At 40.2% G+C, this 12023-nt stretch overlaps 1 protein-coding gene across 4 annotated transcripts in view; it reads left to right on the top strand.

The window, feature by feature from the left end:
• The first annotated feature begins 1246 nt into the window (after positions 1-1246).
• LOC128507656 (actin-binding LIM protein 3-like) overlaps positions 1247-12023 on the top strand; it is a 74661-nt gene continuing 63884 nt past the window's right edge. For all 4 annotated transcript variants that reach the window (XM_053478710.1, XM_053478711.1, XM_053478709.1 and 1 more), the window contains exon 1: positions 1247-1546. In XM_053478710.1, coding sequence (XP_053334685.1) covers positions 1534-1546 — 13 coding nt within the window. In that variant the 5' untranslated portion in view covers positions 1247-1533. The remainder of the gene's footprint in view (positions 1547-12023) is intronic.

Here is a 12023-nt window from a genome sequence, read left to right as displayed (position 1 = left end):
AAATGTGCTATTAAATCAGTTTTTTGGAAGCATTAAGTTTAACTTGCTTACTTAACTTAATCTTCTTAATACCCTGCTGGAGGTGTTGATTAAAGACTTGATGTGTTAACTGAAGATTATGGGCGGTGATTCAATACAATGGACAATAATTAAGAACCTGCAGTATAGTGTTAAAATCAAGAACAAGGAAGAAATGCCTTGTGCATCCGAGCTGACAGAAAGGTGACAGTAAATCAGAGAATGACGTTTTACAACCGTGGTGAGCAGAAAAGCAGCACAAAATGCACAACACATTAAACAATGAGGGGGTCAAAATGTTGTATCAACATTCTGATTTAATTTATGGTGCAGGTTAAACTTCAGGCAGATATCTAATCACTGCAAAAGATTCATACAGTTCTTTCCTGCCAGTTTTGCGTGATGCTGTGACAGACAGAGAAAATTTTCTGAGACTGATTTAGGATCCAACAATGTATGAAACACAAAACCTTCATATATACTCCCCACCCTGGAGATATATCCGTGGTTTCTGTAGCAGTTACTTAAGGGGTCAGGTTGCCAGTCATTCACACATTAAAGGCAAATTGGGAATCTGCATGTCTTTGGACTGTGGGAGGAAACCGGAGCACCCGGAGGAAATCCACCAATCATGGAGAGAACATGCAAATTCCATGCTCACACACCCTGAGATGGGACAAATTTTATTTTTAATCTTACATTTTAATCTTATGTTTAATATAAACATTACCTGCATGACTGGAAGATAACTTTGTGGATTATATTATATTATATTATATTATATTATATTATATTATATTATATTATATTATATTATGATATGATATGATATTATGGACAATTATATGAATTGAACAGATGTAACTAATAAAGTAGCCGGTGCGTCTTTGATGTTTTAAATTTTGCAACATTTAAACAGTTTAGTATCAGTTGACTTCAAAGCGCCGTGTGTTAGAACTGAAGAAGTGAAGAAGTCAGGTGTGTATTAGGGTTAGTTGTGTGAATAAGTGTGTAATACCGGGAAGGTCCAGAGGGTGGAAGTTGTACACAGTGATGCAGGGCAGTTGGAGCTGAGAGAGGGGCAGAAAACACCCTCTCTCTTCATCTTCACACGCGCGTCTAATCACAGCAGTGCGGAGTGTCCGTGTCTCCATCATCATCATCATCATCATCCTCACCATCAGCACCACGGGACGCGGCAGGAGGAGATCGGACCTCGGTGGAGAGAGAGAGAGAGAGAGAGAGAGATGCTGCGCGCGCTCAGTCCGACTCTCTGCGCAGCAGCACCGAGCTGGCACCGATCCAGTCCGACCTCCAGCCGCTGAGTCGGTGTGTGCTCGGGGGGGGACCAGGAAACATCCATCCTGCTCAGGAGTGTGTGTGTGTGTCTCTGGGATCGAGAGAGGAGTCGGACCTCAGAGGAGCCCGTGTGGAGAGAGTTTAGTCTCCTCATCACACACACACACACACACACACCATGCTGGACTAGTGCTGGATCAGAAGACACTCTTCACCATGAGCACCAACGGTAGGAAGGGTTTATAATAATAATAATAATAATAATAATAATAATGAGCGTCTCTTCTCTAACAACCTCATGTTCACAATCTCAGGTGTTTAATGAGTGTTTAATTAACATGCTCAGTGATTTAATTGACTCTTTAATTAGGGTGTGATTAATACGATTCCATTTTGCAATCTGATATTTCTATTTTTCATAAGGCTTAGTAGTTATCACTGTCGCCTCGCACCTGCAGGGTCTGGGTTCGATTCCAGCCTCGGGGTCTGTGTGTGTGGAGTTTGCATGTTCTCCCCGTGTTTGGCGGGTTTCCTCCGGGTACTCCGGTTTCCTCCCACAGTCCGAAGACTTGCTGATTAGTCTAATTGGCGTTCCCAATGTGTGTCCCAGTGTGTAAATGAGTGAGTGTATGTGTGTGTGCCCTGCAATGGGTTGGCACCCTGTTTATTGTGTACCCCGCCTTGTGCCCTATGTTTCCTGGGCCCCCGCGACCCTAAATACAGGATGAAGCGGTAGAGACGGTGAGTGAGTGAGTGAGTGAGTGAGTGAGGGTAGTAGTAGTTTCTTCTCTAAGAACTTAATTTTCACAATTTTAAATGTAAATTTTAGGAAGGTTTTAATTAACATGCTCAGTGATTTAATCGGCTATTTAATTAGGATTTGATTCATTCGATTCTGATTTGCAAATCGACAATCCAATATTTAACGATACTCCTGAACCTACAGTACGATGCCAATTAAGGTGTCTGATTCCATTTGTATAACTTTGCCCTAATTCTGGGTTTATTTACGCAAGATGATGTAAGCCCATTCAATTATTTGCATGTAGTTTTTTTTTTCCCTTTTTATGATTGTCATTTTGATTCTTCCCAAATCATCATCTTTTTTTAAAGATGTGTTCCAGATAGTTGACCTCAAAGAATTACAATCAAAGACTGAATGTGAAAAAAAAAAATATATATATATATATATATATAAATGTGTTTAAATAAAAACTCAGTGTTCATTATAATATAGGACTCATTATAATATCTGAGGAACAAACGTGGCTGATGCTGAGCTGAAAAGTAAACAGTAGCAGATTCTGTAAAGTAGAAATGTAAAGTGACACTGAACACTTTTTAATCAGAGCCGAGTTCGTATAGGACAGCAGGGGATTTTTACACACTTTGCACAAATTTGCATAAATTATCCTCCAGCAGTGCTCCCCGGGTTCATGCAGTGGCGAAAGTCACGCACGTTCAGAAACAACATCATATTTATTTTGTACCTTTACACTCCCATAAAAAGTGTTATTTCGTGTACACATGAAAATCTTAGAGGGTCAAAAGTCTTTTAATCCAGTGCTACTGTTTTTTAAAATGATGTTTTTTGCAAACTGATGAATTACTTTCAGTATTTGTTATGTTCATTAATGTCATTTAAAAAACCCTGGGATGTTTATCGATTGTATGAAATGAATCAGAATTTAAGTCAGTTCAATCAACACTAATCAACAGTCAAACTTTCCCCTTGCTCCTGTGATCCTGTTTGGGATGCTCACATATTTTATTAGAAACACCCCTTTCTGCTGCAGTCCTCCTCAATCTAGCCTTCAGTCCATTATAGAGCTTCTGTTTTTGGATTTTCACCGGTTAGTTTCGGTGCCCAGTGCAGCCTCAGATCTGGGCTGGACCCTGATGTGATCTCCTGCTGTTGCAGCTCATCCATTCATTAATTTCATCCGTCTCACGGTTCGACATTGAACATTCTGAAATGCTTTTCTTGCTCACCATGGGAGTTAGGCTAATGTGGTTGTTCTGCTTAGATTTCTCTCATCAGTGCTAAGATTTTAAAAGTTGCTCTGGTTGGAGTTCAGTCCTGGACTCACTCAAAGCCATTTTCACATGTTTGGGCCATTAATGGAGTTCCTGGGAAGCCAGTGTATCAGATGTAAAGCAGGAGACTATATAGAGAAATAGATTTACATTTGCATTAGGGTATTTGCCAGACACTCTCATCCAAAAGTGCATAAGTCACTGGGTTAGTAGGCAACCAACTATGTACCATCCGTCAAACACTGACTCTCAAACTATGTTCTTCTGTTATACTGCACATAATCAAAAGTCCTGCTTTGACTCGAACACTATGTCTGTTGCAGTGTTCCATTGCATTGAGATTGCATTGATATCCGCATTCTCTGAAATTCTCCCTTTAGCCAGTATGGTGCCAACAACTACGCCATGATCGATGTCTCTGATATCACATCCTCACAACTGATGCAAACATTAACCTGAAACCTGCATCTGATGATTTCAGGCATTATGCTGCTTCCACAGCTGACTGGCTGCTGGTGTAATGCATGGGATCGTAAAATCATTCAGATACAGGTTTCAGATCAAACATCTGACCCGTGCTTGTTGTTCCAGACAGAATGTTTACTGTAATAGTCTCTAATCTGACCAGAATGTTTGGTCACCATTAAAAGAAACTGCTCTTAGAAGATTGTGCCTTCCAGCGGTGCCTGCAGAACATCTGTTTTTAGGGGCACAAAGGAATTCTGTGGATCTTGAACAGGAAAGAACAAGACGGAGAATGCGACCTGTGGCTACCTAAGGCTTGAAAAGTTACTGCTCCTAAAAAGAGAAACTCCTGACACCTTTTCTAACGAACAAGCAGAACTTACAATTTCCCTTTATGATTAATAAAGTACTCTATCTATCTATCTATCTATCTATCTATTTATCTATCTCGGTAACTAGTGCTGCTCTGACTTGGTGTGGTCACGTGTTACTAAGCCAGTATGGTACTGATTTTTCTCTACTCATTATTTCATTTTTTTTTCATAAATGATCCAATCATCCAGAACTAAAACAAAATGAGCAGTTTATTGTTAAACAAATTTGGGAGAAATGTTATACTACTACAAGCTGTAGTTATTTCATCCCGGTCCGGTAGTTAATCGCCTAATTAAGGGGTTAGCGAGATTGAGCTCGTACTCTACACTGATGATGAACGCGCGCTCAGACAAAACTGCTGCCTGGAAGATCCAAATCCCGCTCACATCTGGTGCACATGAACAGAAGAAAAAGAAAAAAAAACTTCTGGAATCTTTATTTCCACTTCAAAAGAACGTTTAGTGACTTGGCTTTTTCAAATAAAGTGTTTTAAACATATTGGAATCTTATCTTGTGCAAAAAAAAAAAACAGGAAAAGATATCAGACATGTGAGGGTCAGCTGCAGGAGGGACGGCTTTAACGTTCAGAACGTTCAGAAAAATCCCACCAGCCTTAATGCAGTTTAAATTCACTGTGTTGCACATTACAGGTGCTGTGGCAGTGCCATGGGGCGAAATGAGAACGTGCTGCTGCGTTTTTGTCAACCAGCTCACGTGTGTGTCAGAACCGACGTCTGCTTGCAATCTGTCACTCATATGGAACATACGAAACCCTTGACTGTCAGGAAGTGTTCGTAAACAGCTGTAACATCAGGGACGCTTCTGAAGAGAGCCTGAGTTATTAATGATGCGTGGTATCTATGAGATGTGTTCGGGACTTTTGATTGTGCAGAATGACAGAACACATTTCTGAGAGTAAAAACTCCCTTTATTATCTATATAATCCCCTAAAACACTAATGCACTTATCCCGGTGTTTCTGTTTAATGCCTGAAACGCCGGCCTCCCAGGAACTCCTTTAATGGTTTCCCTGAGGTCAGAACTGTCCGGGTGATGTGGTAATAACTCCCAGCATGTGCGGCTGAGAGTCTCATCACTGCATTCTGCTTGAAGTCTTTTGTAAATCTTCATTCAACAGAAATTTCAACACAAGTCCTGGTTTGACTTGAACGCTAGGTTGACTTGTGTATCTGGGAATCTTATCCTTTTTTCAGTCAGAACAGTGTATCTCGTGCTCATGAATCCTGGATGGATGACCGAAGAAATCGAGCTCGGCTCCACGTGAGCTTCAATGCAGGTTGCGTAATCATCCTTTCGATAAGAAGCAGAACTTGCTGACAGCGTGAACGTTGCAGGGGCGTGCACAAAAAAACATGTAGTAGAAATGCTTACAGTATTAATACAACAGCCAAATAATCAGTAATATTATGAGTAGCATCAGTGCACACGTGCAGTACTGAGTGGTGTGGTGTACTGCATGTACCGTATACTGTGTAATGTGTGTAGGGAGAGAAGTGAGCTAGAGTACAGGAGCTTAAACAGAGCATCGGGGCTGGCTGCCTGCCAGAGCATTAAGATCAGGAGATGAAGGAAACAAACCTGCTGAAAGAGGGAGTTTTATTACCAGCCAAGCACCGAGGTTACTACAACCCACTGAGCAGACATGAGCGGCTGAGCAGCTAACGCCCCCGTATATGTTTAGCTATTTACTGATGCAGCTTTACACAATCAAAAGAATTATTTAAGTTTGTATGGAATGTGAATGTGTATGAACCAGAATGATCAGATCGTCCCTGATGAACGAGCCGACGGCGACAGTGGCAAGGAAAAACTCCCTGAGATGGTAATAGGAAGAAACCTTGAGAGGAACCAGACTCAACAGGGAACCCATCCTCATCTGGGTGATAATGGATAGCAGGGATTGATCTGCACTCATACTGGGTGTTAGGAGGCTGGAAGTTTAGTATAATATCAATTAACATCAACTGTTATATAACAGTTGATGTTAATTGATGTTAATATGGAGTCCAGGTGGTTATTGGAGACTCAGGTAGACTTTAGGAAATTCCAGTCCTGAACTATCCTCAGAGAAACAGCCGTCAACACCAGTCGAGGCCAGAACCGTCTTCTAGGTAGAGAGAACCATCCCCAGACACCAGACGCATCCCAAAGAGACACACGGGGCATCCATGTGACGAGATCTCCAACCAGAAGCGGGGCACCAGGATGGGTCAGACAGGTCCGGAGGTCAGAGGGAGTCTGGATCACTGGCAGCTCAGGAACGACATGTGTAGCTCAACAGAGAGAGGGAGGGGGAGATTAGGCTTGGGTTTAATGGGACAAATGTTCATTTGGAGGTTAAAATGAGACTTTAATAGGCTGTACGTTCACGCTGCCCAAATTTTATAAAAATGTTTGGGTTTTTTTGCTTATATGCGATTTGGATTTTTTTTTTTTCATGCTGGCGTAAACAGATCAAACCTCATGGCATCAGATCTTTTCTATTCTAATGTGGCCCACTTCCATTTGTTGTTCTAAATCAGATACAGATCTGATATTTTTTCGCAATGCGACGTCAGTTTGAAAAAAATGCTAGCAGCAAGCACACAACAACGGCGAATTTCAACATTGCTTTGCGGGTAACCTGACTTTATCATTGGAAAGCATTTGAGCTGCCCATTGCATATTAAGTCTATTTTTTAAAAAGATGGCTTTCACAAAATGTAAGTATTTTTATTCATTAACAAAATGGAAAGTAAATGAACAGAAGAGAAATGCAAGTTGATCCAGTATTTGTCTGGAATTGCCATCAAGTCTTTTAAATACGGAGGACAACATTAATCCTGACCAAATGACTCCACCTCAATTAGCAGAAATTGCGGCACCAAGCCGTCAGTAGCAGATCCTGTAAGTGCTGTAAATTGTGAGTTTGAGCTTCCATGCATTCGACTTTTTTTTCCCAGCACATATCACATACAGAACACTGGGTCGGATTGAGATCTGGGGAATTTGGAGGCCGAGGCAACACCTTTCTGAGCAATGTGTGCAGTGTGTCAGGGTTAGGGCTAACGCTAACCCTAACCCTAACCAAGAATCAATATGGCATTAAAATATACGGATTTTTTTTCGTTTTCTTGCTTCTGTCTGTGATGAGGCATTACGCTCGTCTGGTGTGTAACTGTGCAGCGTGCCTCTGTAACCTTTTTCACATCATACTGTAGCAGTATGCAGGTGCAATTCTAGCATCGGACCTGTAGGGGGCCTGTAGGGGCCCTAACGAGAACGTAGCGTACAGTGTCTGACTATTATTAGTCATCTTTATGTTATTAGTAGATGTGCCTGCGACTTTGTCCGCGTGGAATTTATTTGCATATGTTAAAAAATGTACAGCGCCATCTGTTGAATGTTTGATATTAACTTACATTTTTACGTGTTACTGTGAAGTGCGCGGAACGAAGGTGTGGGATCGCGTTTATTTAGATTATATTTCAATTGCACATTCATAAGCACCTATTAATAATGTACAGCGCCATCTGGTGAATTTTGAGATGAACTAATGATTTTTTTAAGGTCGTTTTTTTTATAATATATGGGTGATTTCCTTTTAAAATTCAAAAATGGGTGATCCCATCATATACAGACTGTACGCTTCACTATTATTTGTGTTGATGAATAAAAGCTTTCCTAGACTTGCAATCAAAGAAATGACATCATGACTGTTTTTCTGTTTGCTCTGCTTTCAGAAAAGGAAAGGACTAAATCTGGTCCTTTTTTTTTTTTTTTTTTTTACATTTTGCACCAAAAGCAACCTTTAAGAGGCTTTACAGTAGCTCAGACAGAATCATTGAATGGAATCATTGCAGCTTTGGATGATTTACAGAACATACTGTATGTAAATGTAAGGTATTATGCATGCATGGACCGTCCGTGGCATCTTTTTGTCAACAGTCTCGTAAAGAACGCCATACGGACGGGCTTTACGAGACGTCATAGCGAAGCTCCTTCATGACACGGGACTTACAGCTGGCCATATGGACGCGTCAGACTCTCTGTGACGGGTAAAGTCTGAACACTAATCATGTAAATGTTTTTAAGACGATACTCCATATTTATGTCTGGTCTCCTGAACCCGTAGCCCGTAAAGCTCAGAGCATTTTAGCAGTTATTAGTTTCACTGATTTTTTTAATAAACATACACTGGGCTCAGGATTGTGCAGTATTGAGTGACGTCTCCTTTTTCCCAACACAAAATACAGTAAGTAATATAATGAACTGAATTTTAGTTTATTTGAACCAACTTAGCAAACATGACTGAGCGAAAAGTTTAAAACAGGCGAAGGAATATCACGCACACGATCTCGTGTTTTTATGGTTGTTTTTTTAGTTGTTTCTCAGAAATGAATAATAATATACTCATTAAGAGAGTTCTACATTTCTGCAACACCATTCCCATATTCCAGTTCAGGTCAAAGTTACACATTATAAAAGTAACTGTAAGTTAAAACACACCAGCAAGGCTTCCATATAAGCATTGTTTTATTAAAAATTTTTCTGCGTGGAAGAGTTTTTAAGCAGGAATCTTGTTTCTTTAAATCTTCAATGTTTGATGTTTTAAACTCTTAATGTTTGGGATCAAATAAAATTTTAATCAATGGATTTTTTTTTCCAAAGTATTATTTATTCGAGCCGTCACGTCACACCACCAGAGTTAGGGCTCTGAGACTCGACTCAGTTCGCATGTTCCCCCCGTGCTTGGTGGGTTTCCTCCGGGTACTCTGGTTTCCTCCGACAGTCCCATGACATGCAGATTAGATTAATCCCAGTTTGACTGAAGTGTGCATGTGCCCCGCCTTGTTCAATTCAATTCAATTTTTTTATTTGTTTAGCGCTATTAACAATGGTCGTTGTCACACACCAGCTTTACACAATGACACGTCAATGAACCCATCCTCATTCGGGTGATAACGGATAGCAGACATGGTTGTGCAGTCTCGTACCCTGCGATAGTCCCCTAAGTCCTGGAGTCCAGGCCTGCATAATATAATAAAAAAAATCCTGACATCTATTAAAAATACAAAGCAACTCCTGTTTAACCGAATGTTTCTTTTGTCCTATGAGGGTCATACGGTATCCGCTGCGCCTCCAACATAAGAATGAAATCTTTCTGCTCCTAAGGGTTGTTAAGATCCAGACGCAGCCCCACAGCTCTCAATACACACCCTCTTATTAGACCGAAAACATTTCCAGATTTTATTTCCCTCTCTTTTCCGAGTGACTCCTCGTGGACGAATAACCGGAAACCCATTTCCGTTCCGGAACGCGCCGTGATCCTTCTCTCGTCTTTAAATTGAGCGAGTCGGTATATTACTGTACGTCCAGGAAGTACTGTACATCTGAGCACTTTCTGGACACTAAATCAAGGCTCGGACACGTGCTGAGTAATGCTCTAACTTACTGCCCCGTGACTATCTGCAGTCGTGTTATTAATAGCTTGCTTAAGGAAAGAGAAAATTGCTTGTGCCTCTGAGTGCCTGGTGCAAAGCTGTATATCAGATGAAGCGAGATAGAAGACAGATCCTCTGCTCACAGGATCTGGCACCACTCCTGAAGTTTTCCAGTGTGTCTCATATGCGTGATCGGTGCCTCCTGATTGGCGGGGGTCTATGACGTTGCCATGGTGTTTTGTTTTTTATTTTATATGGAAGTTTGAGGCTTACCTAGCAACGCCAATCGGGATGCAGGGAGCGGGCGAAGTCAATTCAGAAGGAGGGTGGCAGTTCCGGCGGGTGCCACCCTGGAGTCTGGCGCTCGTTTCTGTGCCCAGATGGCTGAAGAGTGGCAGAGGCAGAGGCAACACAGCCAAGCCACACTAAAAGCCACCTGTGATGCGTTTGTGTTAGGGGATTCAAGAGGCGGTTTAAGGACGAGGAGTTTTCAACTAGGATTTGTTGTTTTTCTCATCACGATATCCTTCTGTATATTCAAAAAAATAAAAAAACCCTAGTTAGTCCACAATCACAAACTACTGTATACAGCAAAAGTCTGTTGCACAGAAATAGTGATTATATGCTGTATATACTCTGATTACAGTCCTGAGCAGCGGAAGGACATGTACAGGGACTTTCTGTGCTTGTGGATTTGTTAAATAGCGCTCTGAGATTGTGCACGCTGCCATCTTGGATCGAAACCCAAGACAGACTCTGACGAACGTGTTATTATTCCGTGTGTTTAGAGTGGGACGAGTTACTTCCTCCCAGAGTTTCAGCTTTTAGTTGTCTAATGATAGACCTGTGCTGCTTCCATGACTTTTATTACACTGCACTATTGCACTTTTAGCTGTCTGTGATGACCTCCAGTAACCTTCTCGTCTCTACTGTATTTCGTCTATATCTGTTGTTATATTTCTATTTTTCTTGACTTTTCTTTTAAACATATTTCATTTCAGCTGGAACGAAATAACCCGCTATTACAAATATTACAAACCCGCTATTACCGATTCCCGCGTTGTGTTACGGCTGCAATGGTAACAACCGCCATGTGGTCCATTTTGGTCTGTCTGTAGTTGTCTCCTCCGCTTCTCCTGTAATTTTCTTGTAGCTTGACTGTGTCTTTGACTTTGTGATTAGTTTGTACTTTTATGCCCCGCTGTATCTGGGAAACTTCACTTCTTATTCCACGTTTGTGTGGCTAACTTTTAATTATACCTTGTGTTGCTTTCTGCCTCTTACTTTACCCCTGCTAGGAATAATGAATGTTTAATTGCCCTCATTTAACAACGCGCCATTTTAATGAATCAAACGTTACGCCTGCGATCGTGGCACAAACGTTCAGTCGTCAGACTTTGGGCTGAGTGTGAAAATGTACAGTATAATTCAACACCCGGTCTCAGAACACTGGGCTTTATTTGGGCCACGTAATAAAGGAAATTTAATTAACTCAAGTTGTAATGGTGATTTTTTTTCCCCCTTTGTTCCAGGCATCTCAGTCTGTCTTTATTATCACTGTGCTACAGATTTTTATTTATTTATTTCCACCTCGAAGCTCGTTATGGATTGTACTTAGTGTTGTAGTGTTTAGAGTGTTTTAGTTTCTTAAAAACGCAGCAAATGTCAGCTGTTTGAATCGATGCCGCAGTAAACAGTTTCTCTGCTTATAGTAGGTTTTAAACGACTTCTGTCCCTGTGACGATTCCTTTTACAGCGTTACCTGCTCACCTAAGCTTAATTGCCTAATTATGGTGTTAATTATGTAACAAAAGACAGACCGTGTTGTTATGGGAAAATAATCCATAATACTGAAATACCTTGTTCCCCCAATGTGCTCTTTTTGTTCTATTTATCTTTATTAATAAACAATACATTACAATTTTAACGATTTATATTTACACATGGTGTTACTTTACACTCTCTCTCTCGACACTTTATATGTTTTAGTTTATGATGATTATCATCTCATCTACAGTACAAGTCCCCGTTACCATAGAAACGATAATGTCTCAGAAAGAGCACCTGTGATTTATGTTATAACTGTTAATACTGTTATTCAAGAATTGTCACAATATACAGGATAATAGTAATAATAATAATAATAATAATAATAATAATCATCATCATCATAATAATAATAATAATAATAATAATAATAATAATAATAATAATAATAATAACAATAATAATAATAATAATAATAATAATAATCATCATCATCATAATAATAATAATAATAATAATTCCAGCCATCACAATTAGGCCCATGGACGTATATTATTGTACATAATTCTACAGGCTTTATGAAAAGACATTTTGCCTTTTTATTTCCTTTATATGGAAA

Source organism: Clarias gariepinus, chromosome 19 (genome assembly GCF_024256425.1).
Source record: "Clarias gariepinus isolate MV-2021 ecotype Netherlands chromosome 19, CGAR_prim_01v2, whole genome shotgun sequence".
NCBI lineage: Eukaryota > Metazoa > Chordata > Actinopteri > Siluriformes > Clariidae > Clarias > Clarias gariepinus.
The sequence above is the reverse complement of the archived record's forward strand: the minus strand, read 5'-3'. Positions and strand labels throughout refer to the sequence as shown.